Source organism: Bos taurus, chromosome 15 (assembly GCF_002263795.3).
Source record: "Bos taurus isolate L1 Dominette 01449 registration number 42190680 breed Hereford chromosome 15, ARS-UCD2.0, whole genome shotgun sequence".
NCBI classification, from domain to species: Eukaryota; Metazoa; Chordata; class Mammalia; order Artiodactyla; family Bovidae; genus Bos; species Bos taurus.
Window position 1 is genome coordinate 16,920,707 of NC_037342.1, and position 21,275 is coordinate 16,941,981.

Sequence of the window (21,275 nt, forward strand, 5' to 3'; positions counted from 1 at the left end):
ATGCTAGTGTGTGGGTTTTGGCTGGCTTCAGGGAAGAAATGCCAGATGACAACTGGGAGACTCCAGTCTAATCTGGATTCAGGTGATATCTCTTGAAAGTGAAGTGAAAAGTCCCTCAGTCGTGTCCGACTCTTTGTGACCCCAGAGACTATATGATCCATGGAATTCTGCAGGCAAGAATACTGGAGTGGGCAGCCTTTCCCTTCTCCAGGGGATCTTCCAAACCGAGAGATCAAACCCAGGTCTCCCGCATTGCAGGCAGATTCTTTACCGGCTGAGCCACAAAGGAGGCCCAAGAATATTGGACTGGGTAGCCTGTCCCTTCTGCAGCGGATCAGGATTCCTGACCCAGGAATCGTACCGGGGTCTCCTGCAATGCAGGAGACCAGCTGAGGTATCAGAGAAGCCCAACATCTCTTAAGACCAGCTACTAATTGTAGGATTACCCTAAAGATTCTTCACAGGATTAAGGTAGCAACCTGCTAAGCTGGCAATCAGTGTCCTTATTATAGAGGACAAAACTGGGGCTCTAAGAAGGGGGTAACTCAGCTATAGCAGGGAAGTGTGTAGCCAGACAACCCCCCCAGATCCTGCTGTTAGAACTCAGGGAGGCCACATGGTGGGGCTTGTTCGTGTGACAGGGACTAAGGCACCCAGCCCACTGGGTGCTGTGGGGACCTGACTTGGTAACTGCCATCTGGCAGCTCTGAGACTCATTTGCACTATAGTTGGCACTGAAGAGAGGAAGGGCATCTCCCTTCATCCACCCAACCACACCCTCCGGGTACTCCCACACCCTGCCCCCTTTCTCTTGCTTTGTGAGGAAATTAGAGTCATGCTCATGTGACCACGTTGGCTGTCCACTGTTCACAGGATACCAACTGCAGCTGCTACAGCAGAGGCCAAGAGCCTTTGCCCCTTTGCCTCTTTCCTCTTCTCTTTCACCATCGGGGCCCTCCTCCACACTTGTACACTAGAGGCCTTTTCTGAGACATGCGGGGACCCTCCTTCAGTTTGCAACAGGTTGTATCCACTGCTGTCGTTTCAATGCCTCCCTTGAAACTCAGCTCATGAGCTCCTTTGCCTGCATTGTGGCCCACCTGGCTGCCACGGGAGGGACCGAGCTGACTGTGAAGCCAAAGCTCAGATCTGACAGCTGGGAATCTGTGTATAAAGGACCTGATTATTCATGCTGTAAAGGCTGTAGTAGGCTCCAGGGATCCAGAACTAGGGCTTGGGCCAAAGTGACTCTACAGGCAAATGTTTTGATGCCTGGGGGGGCTTCTGGTTATAGTGGCGCTGGGGCGAGTTTCTTGAGGTTCTGAAGGCCCACTGTGTGCAGGTTCACGGTGCACAGAGAAGAGAAGATGGAGTCTACCCTGGAGGTGGTCACAGCTCCTGGATGAGCCAGACAGGCAGGCAGGTCCCAAAAGCATCTGAGCTGCCTTCATGAGGGAGTGGTGTGGGAGCAGAGGAAGAGAACCAGGTCTGCTCCCTTGTGTGGTGCCCGGGGCAGGTTGTCACCAGACTAAACACTTACCACGGTGATGACCATCGCTGCTGTCTGCAAAGGGTATACACTGGCGTGTGTCTTCATCTGAGCAGTCAGACTGTCTCTAAACTATACTGGCCACGGGCATGGCCTGTCCTTGGACCTTCACATGTTTCTTCTCTTCCTTACTGAACATTCATTTCCAAGAGGGTTTTTGGGCTATAGGATGTTGGGTTTTCTCTAGCTTTGTCCAATGAGGATTGCTTTTCTGTTGTTGGTGTGGTTTGTTTTTCCAGCTCTCTTTCTTGGCTTATTCTGTGAATTTGTTTGTGCCAGAGAAAGAGCTCAGCATCTCCCTTCTGGCTGATATGTCACACAACAGCAATGCCTACCAGGAGATTCTGACCACATTTGCCAAAAGGGCTTCGTTTTGCAGATGACATCTTGAAAGTACCTACACTGTCCTTTCAGATACCCAAAGGCTACCTCAAAAGAAATAAAAACAAGAATTCTCAAGTTTAGTCTTCCAATATGTGGAGAGTCAGAAAAATCCCCTGGAGAAGGGAAAAGCTACCCACTCCAGTATTCTGGCCTAGATAATCCATGGACTGTAAAATCCATGGGGTTGCAAAGAGTCTAACAAGACTAAGCGACTATAACTTTCACTTTCAGTCAGAAAAAAATCCAGTTTTCTGTCATTTCAGTGATTGGCATTGATTGTGGACACCCAAAGAATGGGGAGAAATGGAGAAAGAAGAAGACTAAATGCTGTCAGGTGGGGGAGGGAGGAACAGGGAGTGCTTGACATGAATCCCAGCTTTGCTGAGAAGTGGGGGGGATAGAATGAGAGGGTCCAAATGTAGACACTGGTGATGGTTACACAGCTTTGTGAAGGCCTTAAGATTCCCAGATTGCATCAATTAAAGTAAAATTTATTTAAAAAAACTTAACAGAAAAATATATATAAATCCATAAAAAAAAATAAAACCTCACAAGAAAACTAAACACAAACCAGATTAAAAGAAGCTCAGGGGAAGGGAACTCAATTTCCCCTGGGTGGGGAGCGAGTTGATGGCGTCCATGGGAATCAGACAGGGATGGAGGCGCTGCAGAGCCAACCGTGCTCCTGGACGAGGTGTTTCCAGAAAGGGATCTGGGTCTCTGTCCAGAGCGGGGGCCCATTCTCCCTGCAGGGGTGGGTGAGTCATCATGGGCATCTGGGTCTTGGGCAGGAGCCAGGGCAGGCTCTCCCTGCAGAGGTGGTAACTCATCCCCGGACAGGGGTTCTTCTGCCAAAGCCCGAGCAGGTACAGGTGCAGGTGGAGGTGGAGGTTTTCTCTGAGGGGGTGGGACATCAGTGCCTGGGGCTGGGGGTCCTGCAGGCACAGAGATCCGATCTTCTCAGGGTGCTGGCCAGTACCCAGCTGGCCTGGTGTCTTTGGGAGGGGAAATCTCAGGTCTCGATCTCCCCTCAGTGGATCCCTGGGTCCTGCACCTGTAGCAACCACCTCTGTAGGGACAGGTCTTGGAAGTGGAGCCTGGTTGAATTTGAAGGTCAGAGCTAGACCTGGGAGAAGAGAAAAGTTTGCCCATAGGCTAACCTTGCCATGTGCCTAACTGGGCACTAAAGCTTCCTAGAGATTCCCAAAGAATTCCAGCATAGGAGTCTTCTCTGCAGTCTATAAGATGGGTGGTGTGAGGCCAGCCTTTGCTTCAGGCCCAGCCACAGCTCTAGGGGACTCCTCCCTGTGTGGCTCAGCAGCCCCTCCCCACACCCTCACATGCACAGCCCCAGCCTCCTCACCTCTGTGCTCTGCCGTGCTGGGCTCCAGGTCCTCCTGCTGCCTCAGAGGCAGGGGTTCTCGGGGCTCTGGGTTGGAGCTGGATGTGCTGAGCTTTGTGGGAGCCTGAGACTGGGCCCCAGGGTGTGTCCTGGGTGGTGTCTGGGCCACAGCCTTCCCTGCTTCCTCTTCATTCCCAGTTGGGCTGACCCCTCCGTGGGCACACTCACCTGGAGCCTGCACTGGGGCTCACGGGCAGGGGGGTGGTGGTCCAACCCCTCCGTCAGGGAGGTGGACGGGGTGTCCCCCTCATCGGCCACATCCAGTGGGAAGCTCTGCAATGATAATGACCGTCAGCCAGCCCTGCTTGGAGTTTTCCAAGCTGGGCCTGGCCAGTATGGCTGCTGCTTCTGCCCGCTCGAACTTCTGCTCCCAGCAGAGACATATGTCTGCTCAGGTACCTACCCAGGAGGAAGGAGACCCACCTGAGGGCGTGAGGTCTGCCTGAGCAGCCGGCCCTGCCTGAATTCTTCCCATCCTGCCTAGCCTGCTCTCCCCTGGGGTGTGGACACAACTGGCCCACAGGCTTCTGACCCACATCCGCTTGGGCTTGCTTGAGGCAGACACAGCCCGAGAAACCCCCTTCCACGCACACAGGGAAAGGACTCAGGGTTACCTGGATGGGATGGGAGAGGGGACCTGGCCTGGCCTGGGGCTCCTGTGTTACCTTCCTTTTCCTTCAGGCAAAGGGACAGAGGCCTCTCGGGGGGAGCCTGAGCCAGCGTTGAGCATGTTCCCACACGCTCTGCCTGTGAGCTCTCCCGAGGCCCCGGCCTCTGGGCAGGGGCAAACAGCAGAACATCTTGGCAGCAAGCGATCTGGCTGGGGGCTCCTCTCTGCTGTGGAGGCCTGGATACCCACGTTCCGGGTTCTGTTGGGTTCTGTTGCCAGGAAGTGACATCATTTCCTGGGTTCTTACTAAGGTCCCTTAAACAAAGTTCCCCATGGGAACCTCTGGGTTGACTGTTCACCCACCCTCTTAGGCCATGTGCAGGCACAGTGACACCCACACCACCCACCCCACAGCCTTGAAAGGCCTGGGTGCAGCCAGGGCCTGAGCTCTGAGGACACAGCTGCTTTCAGACCAGGCTCCTTCTTCTCATCTGTGATGTGGCTCTGGACAAGCCATGTGCCCCTCAGGGTTTCCCCAGTCTCTCCTTCTGCAGAATGGGGGTCATTCTCCCATCTACTGCCTAGGACTGTCGGCCTACAAGACCTCCATGCCTTTCAACCTGGGGCTGGTATCACATGGAGCTTGTGCGCTGGGACTTCCCAAAGGAAGGATTCAATACAGGGCTGACCTAGCACAGAATGGGGCAGAAACAGGCCTGGATGGGCTCTGGGACCTAGGAAAAGGCACTCCCCTTCCTGCCTATTTCGAGACCCTGATCCCCCAATGGAGGACTGAAAGAAGACTCGAAGGTCACCTTCTCTTATACAAAAGAGGGCCCAACTTTCTGGTCCTCTTTTTCCACTGAGATTCTGGTTCAAGTGCCCCATCTCGGCTTCTGTGGGTGGCTGAGCTTATAATGGCTCCCTGCATTCTTGTCTTTTACTTTCATAACCTTGGGTCATTTTCCCCGTTCTGGGGTGGATGGACACTGTCATTGCTTCTAACTTCCAGATAGATATATGAAAAGTCTCTAAAATCTACTCATTTCCTCTCTTTTGTTCAGTGTCTCTCTCTAGATGTTTCTCTTTCTTTTCCTTTCTGAATTCAGCCTATGTCTTCCTCTTTCTCTCTCTCTGTCTCTCCTGTGGATGGATGGATGCCTTTGAATGCACATGTATATTGTTAGCTTAGGGATAGGTTTTAGGGACAGGTTAGGTGACTGCAGCCATGAAATTAAAAGACGTTTACTCCTTGGAAGGAAAGTTATGACCAACCTAGATAGCATATTCAAAAGCAGAGACATTACTTTGCCAACAAGGGTCTGTCTAGTCAAGGCTATGGTTTTTCCTGTGGTCATGTATGGATGTGAGAGTTGGACTGTGAAGAAGGCTGAGTGCCGAAGAATTGATCCTTTTGAACTGTGATGTTGGAGAAGACTCTTGAGAGTCCCTTGTACTACAAGGAGATCCAACCAGTCCATTCTGAAGGAGATCAGCCCTGGGATTTCTTTGGAAGGAATGATGCTAAAACTGAAACTCCAGTACTTTGGCCACCTCATGCAAAGAGTTGACTCATTGGAAAAAGACTCTGATGTTGGGAGGGATTAGGGGCAGGAGGAGAAGCGGATGACAGAGGATGAGATGGCTGGATGGCATCACTGACTCGATAGACGTGAGTCTGAGTGAACTCCAGGAGTTGGTGATGGACAGGGAGGCCTAGTGTGCTGCAATTCATGGGGTCGCAAAGAGTCGGACACAACTGTGCGACTGAACTGAACTGAACTAGAGTGAGATAATGGAGAAGGCAGTGGCACCCCACTCCAGTACTCTTGCCTGGAAAATCCCATGGATGGAGGAGCCTGGTAGGCTGCAGTCCATGGGGTCGCAAAGAGTTGGACACGACTGAGCGACTTCACTTTCACTTTTCACTTTCATGCATTGGAGAAGGAAATGGCAACCCACATCAGTGTCTTGCCTGGAGAATCTCAGGGACAGGGGAGCCTGGTGGGCTGCCATCTATGGGGTCGCACAGAGTCGGACACGACTGAAATGACTTAGCAGTAGCAGCAGTAGCAGTAGAGTAAGATAAAGGGTTTAGGTTGGAGTTGGTGTTGGGGGAAGGGACAAGGGTGGTGTGTTTTTTCTTGGAGACTTGAGTGCTGTTTGTTCTTAGTCTATTTTACATATGAACCGCTTATCAGATACATCACTTGCAAGTAGTCTCTCATGTTCAGTTGACTATTTTTTTGATTTGTGAATCCTTAGCTTTTCTGTTGCAAAGCTGTTCAATTGGATGGAAACCCATTGGTGTACCTTGTTTTCCTGTTTCCCTTACTTGAAGAGAGACCCATTTCTGCTTCTGCCCACCAAATGCGAAGGAGACTCTCATGTTAAGGAGCCTACGACCAATGCTTATTTCTAGAAATCTCGTAACATCGGTCTTTGGGTTGATGTGTTTCACTGATATTCAGGTGGTATGAGATAAAAACCAATAGAATTTTTTGGATGTAGCTGTCCGATTTTTCCATGGACATTTACTGAAGACACCTTCTTGTTCCCATTTGTATATTCTCCCCTTCTTTGTCACAGATGAGTTGACCATGGATGCTTGGATTTGTTTCTGGACTCTCAAGTTGATGACATTTCTCCAAAGACACACAAATGTCCAAGTTTTAGATGCTCAGCCTCACTAATCACTAGAGGAGACAAGGATCACCATCCCTCATTAGGATGGCCTACTGCATAAATTGTGTTGTTTTGTGTGTTATTTTTTCAAAGTTCATGATTTTTCAGAGATATAGTTATTTATGGTACTGTGGAAGCATTGGAAACATGCTGTATGAAGAGATGACTGATTTTAAAAATAATGATGTTTAAATATGTATAATTGAGTATTTTATACCTTGTTTGATAAAGCAAAAAGTATTTAAACTGAAGTTGATCGTTTTTTATGGATATTAAAGAATATAGCCATAAAGTTTCACTTTTTACTATCTTCAAAGAAAAAAAGGTAAATTTTTGTTTCCTGTAATGTTATATGAAGGTCAGTCTAAAGGGTTTATTTAAAGCTTGTTCAGATGTATTCATAGCAGTGAAAATGCTGTTAACACCAGAAATGTTTTTCTATGATAGAAAGTCAAGCTGGCCTGTCTTTCTCAATAGCTTTTAATTTTGTGTTTACTACATCATGTTTCTTTTTATTTCTTTAATTGGAGAATAATTACTTTACAGTCTTGTGTTGGTTTCTGCCATACATCAGCATGACTCAGCTACAGGTATACATATGTCCCCTTCCTGCTGAAACTCCCTCCCTTCTCCGTGCCCATCCCACCCCTCCAGGTTGTCACAGAGCACTAGGTTGAGCTCCCTGTGTCACAGAGCAAATTCCCACTTGCTCTGGTTTTACGTAAGCTCATTTATATGTCTCCAAGCTGTTCTCTCAATTGGTCCCACCCTCTCTTCCCCCACTGTGTCCACAAGTCTGTAGTCTGTTCTCTATGTCTGCGTCTCCATCTCTGCCTTACAGATAGGTTCATCAGTCACATCTTTCTAGATTCCACAACCATGCATTAACATACACTTGCCTTTCTCTGACTTACATACTTTTTTTTTTTTTTTGGTGGTACTTTTCTTAATACTTGACCTAATTTGCAATGAAACAGTAGAAGGATTTCATGGACGAAAATGGCAACAACTGAGTGTTACATTTTAGCCTAGCACTCCAGGCCCAAGTAAATCTAGGGTAAATTCATTTCTATGACAGCTTCTTTGATCACATTCACTACTTTTCCCTGTTGTCATGTGTACAATTTTCTGTTCCCTACATAATAATTACACGTGTCAAGTATCATCTGTCAGAAGTTGTATAGCAATGAGGAAATATGTTCATAATGCAGACACCACAAACACCCTCCAAAAGGTGTATGTAATAAGAATACACTTTGTAATGAATTTCACGCCCTGAAAATATAGTTTAAAAATTGAAAAAATGACATTAATATGGGTTACAGATAGGTTTTCAGTGAAGGTGGGCTAGGCTAACAGCTAGGATCCCATCTTTCCTTAAAATGCAGAATTAAATATAAAAGGAACACACAATGGAGAAAAAAAAAAAGACAGTTCTTCAGTAAATGGTGTTGGGAAAACTGGTCATTGACTTTTAGAGATGGGGAAACTGAAATTCAAGCAGACTTGCCGGGCACCAGGGCATCGTCTGGACCAGCCTCTCGTCCTCCTGACCTGGCAGGTGGTCATCCACTTCCCGATGTGCAGCACAGCCGTAACCCAGCCTGTAGGGGTGCACTGGATCATCCAGACGTTGCCCCTGAATAGAGGTTCCCAAGGCCAGCCTGGCTCTCAGGGACTGAAACAGCCTGCTGGATTCAAGGCTGGGATGGCAGTTGAGTGTTGCCAAATGAATGGGAGGGGAGAATAGAGCAGGCTATGACTGAAGTCCAAGGTTCCACCATCCTGGTGGGAAATGTGTTGTCCTAGACTCCAAACATTCACGACATACACTCGATCTGTGGTCTGTGGCTCAGACTTCAGCCTTTCAGGTGGGTCATTTGGGTGACCCTGACTTGAGCAGACACAGCTCTGTGGCCCTACCATTAGCCGTCGCATCCCTGTTGGCCAGAAAGGCAGCTGGACTGAAGGACAGGTGAGCTCGGATCACACCCTGGGGAGCGGGAGCACCAGGGCTGCCTTTGCGTTCCTTCCATTTTATTACAGTTTCCAAGTGTCTAGTTAGGAAGAGTGAAGTTGACCCCATTTTTTTGTGGTGGAATCTAGACAGGGGCAAGGTAGGGATTTTTCTTAGTGTAGGCATGTCTAGAGGCAGCTTTTTCATCAAACTTGCATCTTCAAACACAAGCCCTTCCATGGACTTCACTTACTGAACACATCTTCAGGAATGACAGAGGTTTGTATATATCTGCTGTTTCACCTGTCTACCATCTGTTCTGCCTATCAGAGGGTTTGGGGGGGGGGTGCAAATTTGTTGCTTTCATTGTTCATTTTGTACCTGCACATATATTTCAGCCCTCCTCATATTGTCTGTGACAATAATTTCCTAACAAATTAGGGTTCAGTTCACTTCAATTACTCAGTTGTGTCCAGCTGTTTGTGAACACATGGACTGCAGCACACCAGACCTCCCAGTCCTTCACCAACTCCCAGGGATTACTCAAAGTCATCTCCATTGAGTTGGTCATGCTATCCAACTTCTCATCTTCTGTCACCCCCTTCTCCTCCCACCATCAGTCTTTCCCAGCATCAGGGTCATTCAGATGAGTCAGTTCTTCTCATCAGGTGGCCAAAGTATTGGAGTTTCAGCATCAGTCCTTCCAGTGAATATTCAGGACTGGTTTCCTTTAGGATGGACTGGTTTGATCTCTTTGCTGTCCAAGGGACTCTCAAGAGCCTTCTCCAACACCACAGTTCAAAAGCATAAATTCTTTGGGGCTCAGTTTTCTTTATAGTCCAACTCTCACATCCATACATGACTACTGGAAAAACCATAGCTTTGACTATATGGACCTTTGTTGGCAAAGTAATGTCTCTGCTTTTTAATATGCTGTCTAGGTTGGTCATAACTTTTCTTCCTAGGAGCAAGCATATTTTAATTTCCTGGCTGCTGTCACAATCTGCAGTGATTTTGGAGTCCAAAATAATAAAGTTTCTCACTTTTTCCACTGTTTCCCTATCTATATGCTATGGAATGATGGGACCATATGCCATGATCTTTGTTTTTTTAAATGTTCAGTTTCAAGCCAGCTTTTTCTCTCTCTTTTTCCTTCATCAAGAGGCTCTTCAGTTCCTCTTTGCTTTTTGTCATAAGGGTGGTGTCATCTGCATATCTGAGGTGATTGATATTTCTCTCGGCAATCTTGATTCCAGCTTGTGCTTCATCAAGTCCAGCATTTCTCATGATGTACTCTGCATATCAGTTAAATAAAGAGAATGATAATATACAGCCTTGACTTACTCCTTTCCCAATTTGGAACCAGTCTGTCATTCCATGTCCAAGTCTAACTGTTGCTTCTTGACCTGCATACAGATTTCTCAGGAGGCAGGTCAGGTGCTCTGGTATTCCCATCTCTTGAAGAATTGTAGACAGTTTGTTGTGTTCCACACAGTCAAAGGGTTTGGTGTAGTCAATTAAGCAGAGGTAGATGTTTTTATGGAACTCTCTTCCTTTTCTGATGATCCAAGGGATGCTGGAACTTTGATCTCTGGTTCCTCTGCCTTTTCTAAGTACAGCTTGAACATCTGGAAGTTCACAGTTCATTTACTCATGACCTGGATTGGAGCATTTTTAGCATTACATTGCTAACGTGTGAGATAAGTGCAATTGTGTGGTAGTTTGAGCATTCTTTGGCATTGCCTTTCTTTGGGATTGGAATGAAAACACCTTTTAAGACCCACTTGACTTCGAATTCCAGGATGTCTGGCTCTAGGTGAGTGATCACACCATGGTGATTATCTGGGGTTGTGAAGTTCTTTTTTGCACAATTCTTCTGTATATTCTTGCCACCTCTTCTTAATATCTTCTACTTCTGTTAGGTCCATACAATTTCTGTCTTTTATTGTGCCTATCTTAGTGTGAAAAGTTCCCTTAGTGTCTCTAATTTCCTTGGAGCTATCTCTAGTCTTTCATATTCTCGTTTTCCTCTATTTCTTTTCATTGATCACTGAGGAGGGCTTTCCTATCTCTCCTTCCTATTCTTTGGAACTCTGCATCAAAAGGGTATATTTTTCTTTTTTCCTTTGCCTTTCACTTCTCTTCTTTTCATAGCTATTTGTAAGCCCTCTTCAGACAGCCAGTTTGCCTTTTTACATTTCTTTTTCTTGGGGATGATCTTGATCACTGCTTCCTGTACAGTGTCAGCAACTTCTGTCCACAGTTTTTCAGGAACTCTGTCTACCAGATCTAATCCATTGAATCTATTTGTCACTTCCACTGTGTGATTGTAAGGGATATGATTTAGGTCATACCTGAATGGTCTATTGGTTTTCCCTAGTTCAACTGAAATCTGAATTTGGCAATAAGGAGTTCATGATTTGAGTCACAGTCAGCTCCCAGTCTTGTTTTTGCTGACTGTATAGAGCTTCTTCATCGTTGGCTGTAAAGAATATAATCAGTCTGATTTTGATATTGACCATCTGGTTATGTCCATGTGTAGTGTCATCTCTTGTGTTGTTGGAAGAGGATGTTTGCTATGACCAGTGTGTTCTCTTGGCAAAACTCTGTTAGCCTATGCCCTGCTTCATTCTGTATTCCAGTGTCAAATTAGCCTGTTGCTCCAGCTATTTCTTGACAAATTAGGGTGTGTGAGTGCAAAGTCACTTCATTCGTGTCCCACTCTGTCCGACCCTATATACTGTAGCCTTTCAGGCTCCTCTGTCCATGGTATTCTCCAGGCAAGAATACTGGAGTGGATTGCCATGCCCTCCTCCATGGGATCTTCCTGACCCACATAGAGCCACCTGTGAAGCCACACAAATTAGGGGGATCATATGTATTTTCATTTTGTAATCTATAGCTCTGTACTGCTAAAAGACTCTTAGTTCTGGAAGGATCTCTTTTGTATTGAAATGTTTCTGTGATGAGCTGTGAAAGATACCGGGATTCTTGGCCTCCAGAGATGAGGAAATTGATCCAGTGCCAGTGATGCGGCTTGATTGCTCAGAGCTTTTTATACAATAAAGTTTTATTAAAGTATAAAAAAGATAGATAAAGCTTCTGACATAGAGATCAGAAGGCTAAATTTTTAGCCTGTAATTCTTTCTTCTCATATCATGAACCTTACAAATTCATCTAAAGGGCAAATGTATAATCTTGTACTGAAATTCCATGACAAAGGTAATCAATATCTCATCTAAGAGTTATTGATCACTACTGTTTCTGCAGGGCTTCCCTGCTGGCTCAGTGTTGTAAAGAATCCACCTGGCAGAGAGGAAGACACTGGAACCCACCAAAAAAAGATATCCCATATCAAAGGACAAAGGAGAAGCCAGAGCAAAATGGTAGGAGGGAAACAATTACGATAAAATCAAATCCTATACCTGCAGGGTAGGCCACTCACAAACTGGAGAACAATAATACCAAGGAAGTTCTTGCACTGTAGCGAATTCCATCGACAGAGGAATGGGTAAACGTGGTATATATATACACATACACACAATGGAATATTACTCAGCCATTAAAAAGAATGAAATAAGGCCATTTGCAGCCACATGGATGGATCTAGAGAGTGTCATATTGAGTGAAGTAAGTCAGACAGAGAAGGAGAAATATATGAAAACCCTTACATGTAGAGTCTAAAAAGAAATAATACAAATGAACTTATAAAACAAAAAGAGACTCACAGGGTTGGAAAACAAACTCATGGTTGCCAGGGGGAAGGGATAGTTAGGACTCTGGCAAGGTCATGTACATACTGCTATACTTAAAATGGATAACCAACAAAACCCTAATGTATAGCACACGGAACTCTGCTCAATGTTATGTGCTAGCCTGGATAGGTCTCAGAGGGGTTTGGGGGAGAATGGATATAGGCATATGTATGGCTGAGTCCCTTTACTGTTCACCTGAAACTATTACAACATTGCTAATCGACTATGAAGTCACGCAGTCACGTCGGACGCCTTGTGACCCCATGGACTACGTAGGCCACCAGGCTCCTCTGTCCATGGAATGTTCTAGGCAAGAATACTGGTGTGGGTTGCCATTCCCTTCTCCAGGGCATTTTCCTGATCCAGGTATCAAACCCAGGTGTCCTGTATTGTTTATTGTCTGTCTTTCCTTCTAGAATGTAAGCTCAACAAGGGCATCGACTTTGTATTTTTCTTGTTCACTGTTCGCCTCCCAGAACTTAAAATAGTGACTGGTACATTGTACAATTTCAGTAAGCTTTTATTGGATGAAAACCCCTACCTTAATGTATGGGTACTATCCAACTGACTAAAATTTTACTGAGTACCTATGATGTGTCAAGGCCTGTGCTAGTAAAGTGCAGTGACAGAGTGGTTATCATCTGTGATTTTACAGAGCTAACAATCACAGATAAAATTTCAGACAATTTTCTACTGAACAGGAATATTTTTTTATTGATAAAAAGTTACGTGATTACTTCGTTAAGATTCTACATAATTTAGTTCATTTAGCAACACTTTGTAACAAAAGTTTATCTTCAAAATGCTGTACTCTTACCCCAAGATCCCAAATATTTCAGGAACTACTTCAATTACTTTAAAAACCATCCCTGTTCCTCCATCATGGATTAAGTGATGTCAGCAATAGTAGTAGACTGAATATATTCTAACTAGTCTCTACTTCCAAATTTCTCCCAGGCACTCTCCTTTGATACTTTTCCACACATTTTCTCTTTAATTAAAAAATATAGGTAATTTAATCTCATTAAAAAAAAAAAAACGCTGAGCACTTCTTCCCTATATATAATATGTTCATAGAGATAATCAGACCTTTTGAAGAATTACACACCAGTTTCCCTGATCATAGTAACTTTGCAGTATGCTGATATTATTCAAAGTCCGGCAGGCAGCTTCCAATTCTCCCTCACAAAACACATGGTAATAACGATGAAACACAGGACCTGGGTCACGGGATCCTAATGGACCAAATGGCTCAACACGCTTGTCCTTACCAGGATTTCCCTTAAAATGCCAGGGAACCAGTAAGTCTTGAGAATGAAAAGAAGTCCTGTTAGTATGAATAGGCAACTTGGAATTAGCAACATTCTTTGAATTACATCCCCCATCTTGAAAGTCATTTATGGAGGAGACAGAGTGTGCTGAGTCTTGATTGCCTACATTAGGCAACTGCTTCACAAGCAACTCTTGCACTGATGCATCATTGCTGATTTCCTCTTTCATGCCTTGGCTAGTTCTGTTTTCTCTAAGATACTTGGACTTCTTCTTATTATATTCTTGCTCCATAGCCCAAACATAGATGAGTGCCTTCCCACCAGGTCTTAGGAGTCGAACAAGTTCTTGGAGAGCTGCCACTCTACGCTCCTAGTGGAAAAAAACAAGAAAGAAACAAAACTGTATTGTTGTTTATCAGCCAGAAAGAGATACAGAGAGGAAATGGGAAATATGATTGACTACAGGACTGTTTTCAATTAAGATGGACAGCACAGAAAATCAAACATAAGACAAATCTTATATAAAAAAAAAAAAAAAGGAAAAAAGAAGAATTGTGTTCTGCAGTCAAGGAGGGTAAAAGGATAAATAGAAAAAAAATTTTTTTTTCTTTCCAATAATGGGCACAGAAGGTGTTCTGTTTTGTTTTGAATTCAGTTAAGGTGCCAGTAACTCCAGCACAGAGGAATCTATGTTACTGCTTAGATCAGGAGAAAATGAGTAGTACTCAGGAGTAATAAGATTTTTTTTTCCTATAAAATATTAAATTCACTTATTTTAAAATGAGAAGCATAGTGACTAATTAAAAACATTAGCATACCACTACCAGTTAAATACTTGAGTTTTGAAAAGAAAAGAATATGAAAAGAAGAAAAATAGAAACTCAGATCTTGGGAATGAGAGAAACAGCTGAGGAAGTAAGATGGGAAACAGAAATAGAGAAGAAGCTCAGAGGCTGAGAAGAGAGAACAAATCCTCAAGAGGCCTACAGCTGATCTCTTAAAGTCTCTTATAGCTCAAGTTCTGCAACTCTGTGTATTTGAGGAAGACATTTAAAGATGAGTAAGACTCAGGCAGGAAAAACGCAGAAATACGCAGCAGTAAAGCATAGTCACGACAAATCTCTGTTTAAGAAAGCACAACTCCCATGTAGCTCATCTCCAGTCCACGGGCTTTCTTTCAAAACTGGGGTACACTTTATGACATGGAAAGAAAGGAAAAGCTGAAATGTAGTCCAAGTCAGTGAAATCTATGAACATTTCCTGCCACTTAGTGTTATCCCAGAGGTCTCTGAGACTGCTGCTGCTGCTGCTGCTGCTGGCTAAGTCGCTTCAGTCATGTCCGACTCTGTGCAACCTCATAGACGGCAGCCCACCAGGCTTCCCCATCCCTGGGATTCTCCAGGCAAGAACACTGGAGTGGATTGCCATTTCCTTCTCCAATCCATGAAAGTAAAAAGTGAAAGTGAAGTCGCCCAGTCATGTCCGACTCTTAGCGACCCCATGGACTACAGCTTACCAGGCTCCTCCATCCATGGATTCTCCAGGCAGGAGTACTTCTCTGCTCTGAAACTGCCTCAATTCTTTTCATTCTTTTACTTTATTCTTCTCTCCAGCAGTTATTTCCACCATTTTATCTTCCAGCTCAATGATCCATTCTTCTGCTTCACTTATTCTGCTATTGATTCCTTTTAGAGTATTTTTAATGTCATTAATTGTATTGTTTGCCTCTGTATGTTTATTCTTTAATCCTTCTAGGTCTTTGTTAATTGATTCTTGTATTTTCTCCATTCTATTTTCAAGGTTTCTGATCATCTTTATCATCATTATTCTGAATTCTTTTTCAGGTAGTTTGCCTATTTCCTCTTCATTTATGGACTTCTGTGTTTCTAGTTTATTCCTTCATTTGTGCAGTATTTCTCTGCCTTTTCATCATTTTTTTTTTTTCAAACTTACTGTGTTTGAGGTCTCCTTTCCCCTAGCTTCAAGGTTGAATTCTTTCTTCCTTTTGGTTTCTGCCTTCCTAAGGCTGGTGCAGTGGTCTGTGTAAGCTTCCTAAAGGGTGAGATTTGTGCTGAGTTGTTTTTTTTTTTCCCTCTGATGGGGCAGGGCTGAGTGAGGTGGAAATCCTGTCTCCTGATGATTGGGTTTGTATTTTTGTCTTGTTTGTTGTTTGGATGAGGCATCCTGCACAGGGTGCTACTGGCAGTTGGGTGATGCTGGGTCTTGTATTCAAGTGGTTTCCTTTGTGGGAGTTCTCACTATTTGATACTCTCTAGGATTAGGAGTTCTCTGGTGGCCTAGGGTCTTGGAGTCAGTGCTCCCACTCCAAAGGCTCAGGGCTTGATCTCTTGCCAGAAATGGAGATTCCACAGGTGGTTTGTTATGGCATTAAATGAGATTAAAACAAATACCCAAACATAAGAAACCAAAGATGATCTACAGACAAGTGCAGTTACAAAATCAGGCAAATAATAATTAAAATAATGGAATATACACATAAATACCCATAAGCAAACTCAAAACAGTCCAACAAAAATAAAGTACAATAGACTGACCCTGCAAACAAAGGAAACCAAAAATGATATCCACCAGTTAAGAACAAAATTAACTGAAGCACAAACTGGAAAACAAAACTAAAGCAAGATATCAACTGGGGAATAAAGCAATGAAAACAAAACAAATATGGTGAGAAAAAGAAAGAGAAGAAAGAAAAGAATAGAAATGCAAAGTTAAATAGAGGTAGACAAAGATTTATATACATTAAAGATTAACTGCAAAGGGAAAAGGACAGGAAAAGGATAGGAAAAGTAAACAAAGGAATAAATATAGAAAAAATAATAGGTTAAAAAAATTTTAAGTTAAAATTATAAAAAAAGAGAGAAAAAAAAAAGGAAAACTCCACAGAACTGCAAAAGACCAATGTAGAGGGAGAGGTTTATTATAACAGCAATACAAAGTGTGATTTAAAAAAACTCAAAAGCTTAATTAGATCTCACAGTGCTAATAAAACTGACAACTACAACAAAGGGGGTAAAAAGGAAAAGGGGGAAAAATCCATAAGAAACTAAAGAACAAGTCAAAATGTAAGAATAATAAATGTTTTTCCTGAGTCACTGCTGTCAGAGTCCTTTCCCTCACTGGGAGTCACAGTCCACCTCACCTCCTAGGATGCCCTCCAACACTGTGCTGGTCTCTGGACCTGCTGTGGGGACAGCTCAGACTCTAATCTGGTCCCACTCCTGTGTGTTCTTGCCTCCAATGTCCACAGCTATCAGAACGAGTACATTTTCTTTTGTGGGAGCTCTCAATGTCCTTTTATATATTCTATAGAGACAGTGTCTGCTTAGTTGATCATGTGGATTTAATCTGCAGCTGGTACAGCTGGTGGGAAGGTTTTGGGTCTTCTTCCACACTGCCCCTGGGTTTCAACTGTGGTTTTATTTCCACCTCTGCATGTGGGTCATCCACTGGGGTTTGCTCCTGAGGCTTCCCTGAAGGACTTGGTTTTGCCCCTGTGAGGGCCAGGAGTGGAGGTGGTGCAGCTGTTTGGGTCGCAGGGGTTCTGGCAGCACCAGGTACTCAGGGGAGTTGGCAGCTAAGGCAGCAGGAAATATAGTGCTCTAGAAGGGAGGGCAACCAGTATTGGCCAATACGCTCCAGTATTCTTGCCTGGAGAACCCCCTCCCTGACAGAGAAGCCTGGCAGGCCACAGTCCACAGGGTCACAAAGAGTTGCACACAACTGAAGAGAACCCATGTGCACAGGCGCAAGTCTTTTTTTGCCTGTGGCAGCTCTGTCCCAGTGAGGATTAAGTGTGAAGGTGGCATGGCTGCTTGGGTTGAGGGGACCCTGATGGCACCAAGTGTGCAGGGACACAGACTGCCTCAGCCGAAGGAGTTATGCCCCTATCAGAGTCTTTTTTCAAGCCTCTAGTAGTTGGCAATCAGAAGGCCTCTTTGGCTAGTCTTTCTCCATATTTCCACCCCTTCAGGCACTTAGAGGGCGTCCTTGCCTGGGGTCCTTCTCTGTTGTTTGTGGCATCAGGCACATAGACGGGCCCCCCAACTGGGGTCCTGCTCTGTAGACTGGCGTGTCAGGCACTTAAAGGGGCACCCTGGGTGGGGTCCTATTCTGTTGTTCTGCGTGTCAGGTGCTTGATGGGCCAGCCTATCTATTGTTCAGCTACCAATGCTGGGGTATGGGGAGAGAGAGGCTACAGTGACTGATCCACTATGCATGACTCAGCAGTATCATCTTGCTTCCATGGCTGCCTGGCTTTCTCCACAGGCATGTCCCACCACAATCTCCTCCCTCATGTCCCCTTGGTCCGTCTCTACACAGTTAATAGCAGTCCTTGCCCTGGGATTCCTCCAGCACCCTTACACTCCAGCTCCCAGCTGCTGCGGCTTCTAGGGGACCTGCGTCCCTGTCCGGGGCACATATGGCTGCAGCAAGGACTGTCTGATTCTCATTCCATTTAGGCTGTCACAGATCAGCTGCTTCACTCTCAGCCTTAACTGTTGGACCTAGCAATTGCCCTGATGTGGGGACCATCAGGGTCCCCTGCTTGGGGACCCTGCTTCAGTTCCCCCACCTGCTGAGGGCAGATCCAGTTCTTCCCCCTAGTTGTTTTTCCCCCTAGTTCCTTCATCCTATGGAGTTCTGCGTGGTTCTATATATTCTTTTCTGGTGGTCAAGTACTCTGTCTGCTCTCAGCTGGTGTTCTGCAAGCACTTCTGTGTCTGAAGGTGCACTCCTGATGTATCCGTGCAGAGAGATGTACTCCATGTCCAACTTGTTCCGCCATCTTGTTCCTGCTTCCTGCCACTTAGTTACAAGTTTTTAGAGCAAAAAAGACAATACTTACTGCTGTAGCAAAATGGTGAATAACAGCAATGGAAATGCAAGCGTCACAAGATCCACTGCGAATTGGTACTGCCAAAGCATCACAGACAAAGGCCTGATATTGCCTCTCTCTACAAATGTCCACAAGGTTTTGGCTATGATCACAGCCAATCTGTAAGAGATAAAGAATTACAAAACATCTTGTTTAAATGCCATAAACTTATTAGACAGATTTCATATTCATTGTGAAAGGGTCTAAGACTATGATATTATCAGTTCTTACAGCCAGTACAAAATCATTTATATAATTTACAAGGGAGCATTTATTATTTTAACAGATACCAGACAGAATTCAAATTAGTGAATCGAAACAAATGACTAGAATAAAAATACCATTGGTGGAAACGAGAAGTTCCAATTGGCATCTAATTGATCACCATTCAGAATCTTGAATTTTTTTGTAATATTTTATTTTTTATCTTATTTTATTTGCCATGCCACATGGCATGTGGATCTTAGTTCCCTGACCAGGGATCAAACCTGTGCCCCATGAAGTGGGAGCATGGAGTATTAACCACTGACTGCCAGAGAAGTCCAATATCACACATTTTAAAATGGAAATTATGACATAAATAAAGACATTTAGTCGTTTGGGGGAGCTACAAATAATAGGTTCAAAGTATCTCTTATTAGGATATAAACTATTTAGTAATGGCCCAGATGTCATGAGGATGGCTTACTTTATCCTGCTTCTTTATACTTTCAAGATGTATTACATGCACCATCATAAAATAAAATCACCCTAAATAAAGTTAAATAACTTATTTCATTTTTTAAAGCCATTGATTCTTGTTCTGCTAAATATGTATATCTCAAGAAAGCTGAGCACCGAAGAATTGATGCTTTTGAACTGTGGTGTTGAAGGAGATTCTTGAGAGCTCTTGGACTGCAAGGAGATCAAACTGGTCAATCCTAAAAGAAATCTATCCTGAATATTCATTGGAAGGAGTGATACTGACACAGAAATCCAATACTATGGCCACCTGATATGAAGAACTGATGCATCAAAAGACCTTGATGCTGGGAAAGATTGAATGCAGGAGGAGAAGGGGACAACAGAGGATGAGATGGTTACATGGCATCACTGATAGACATGAGTTTGAGCAAGCTCCGGGAAATGGTGATGGACAGGGAAGCCTGGATGCTGCAGTCCACGGGATCACAAAGAGTCGGACACAGCTGAGTGACTGAACTAAACTGAGCTGACAAGAATACAGTGTTGCATTTGAAATTTGTAAAATGCAATTGAATTAATTTTTTTAGTATAACCAAACCATTTTATGGCAATGAAAACAGTGAAGGCAGCTAACAGCATCCTTTAATCTCCCCAAGCAGGTGAGGCCTAACATGCCTTATGCATATGTCTGGTACTGTGGCAAGTGTCTGTGGGTTAGGACTGCCTGTCTTTTCTCTAGTTTTGCTATTGTTTTGTACACAGCTTTGCTGTTCTAAAGATACCAGATATAGAGGGAGTGACAGAAACAGAGAAAGACAAGAAAGAGAAAAAAAGAGAAAGTGCATGCATGCACGTGCAATGTGCACATATAAACTAGGGAAGGAACTGGAGGTTAAAGTTAAATCACTAATGATTAAAAAAAAATCACTAATGATTATCTCCAGATATTTCTTCTTAATCCAATCTCTACAATAGAGAGGAGATATATATATAAGTAGATTTCATCTAACAGAGGTAGCCACATAAAGTTTATAATTTACTCATTGGAATTTTTGATGTGATAAGTTTTGATTAATGCTGAAGGATCAGTATTCCCTCAGTTCATCTGAGAATAAAGATATGAATCTTCTCATCAAAAGAATTCTTTCTGAGTCAAGTCACACTGCCATGTCAGTAATACTTAATATGAATTTGCTCAATTTCTAATTAACATTCAATAGCTTCAGTATTCCAGCCCACAGCTGCATTAATACCTGAGGTATAATAAAGGTACCAAGCTAGAAGTAAAGTATAGTAATGTCATTTTGATTACATTTTAAGATGGAAAAGTACTAAGAGTCCTTTAGTAACAACAGTGGCACAATTCCCAATTAACTGCTCTTGTTACCTGTGTAAGATATATAATTGGCCTTGTTGTTGTTCAGTGGCCAAGTCATGTCTGACTCTGTGACTATAGCACACCATGCTTTTATGTCCTTCATTTTGATATGTAGTTAGCAAGATAGTTTTTCTGACTTATTTGTTAAGCTACTGGAAACCTAAAAGTTTCCAATCTCTGGAAGGATCAGGTAGAGAGAAAAGGTAAATGTTTCAATTTTGCTTTGTTCTTGTTCAACCACTCAGTTGTGTCTAACTCTTTGTGACCCTGTGGACTGCAGTACACCAGGCTTCCTTGTCCTTCACTATCTCCCTGAGTTTGCTCAAATTCATGTCCATTGAGTCAGTGATGCCATCCAACCATCTCATCTTCAGTTGCCTCCTTCTCCACCTGCTCTCAATCTTTTCCAGCATAAGGGTCTTTTCTAATGAGTCAGCACTTTGCATCAGGTGGCAAAAATATTGGAGCTTCAGCATTGGTCCTTCCAGTGGAAAAGAACCCCAATGCTGGGAAAGATTAAGGGCAAGAGAAGAGGGTGACAGAGGATGAGATGGTTGGATAGCATCACTGACTCAATGGACATGAATTTGAGCAAACTCAGGGAGATAGTGAAGGACAGGGAATCTCAAAGAGTCAGACATGACTTAGGGACTGAACAAGAGACTCTTTAGTTTCTCTTCATTTTCTGGCATTAGAGTGGCAT

General features: G+C 44.0%; 2 protein-coding genes across 4 annotated transcripts in view; both read right to left on the bottom strand.

The window, feature by feature from the left end:
* Positions 1 to 2,408: 2,408 nt before the first annotated feature.
* Positions 2,409 to 8,716, bottom strand: LOC112441599 (uncharacterized). Its single transcript, XM_059875190.1, has 5 exons — positions 8,554 to 8,716; positions 6,281 to 6,405; positions 4,001 to 4,214; positions 3,297 to 3,521; positions 2,409 to 3,059 (listed from the first exon to the last, which is right to left on the bottom strand). Exons 1-5 carry the CDS (start codon positions 8,714 to 8,716, stop codon positions 2,509 to 2,511), a joined length of 1,278 nt encoding a protein of 425 aa, XP_059731173.1. The 3' UTR covers positions 2,409 to 2,508.
* A 4,312-nt stretch (positions 8,717 to 13,028) lies between these two features.
* The window catches only part of ALKBH8 (alkB homolog 8, tRNA methyltransferase), a 125,320-nt gene continuing 117,073 nt past the window's right edge, over positions 13,029 to 21,275 (bottom strand). For 2 of the 3 annotated variants that reach the window (XM_010812311.4, XM_010812312.4), the window contains 2 exons: positions 18,481 to 18,630; positions 13,029 to 13,983 (listed from right to left, as the gene is read on the bottom strand). In XM_010812311.4, the coding sequence (XP_010810613.3) occupies positions 13,426 to 13,983; positions 18,481 to 18,630 (708 nt within the window). In that variant the 3' untranslated portion in view covers positions 13,029 to 13,425. 3 annotated transcript variants of the gene reach the window in all.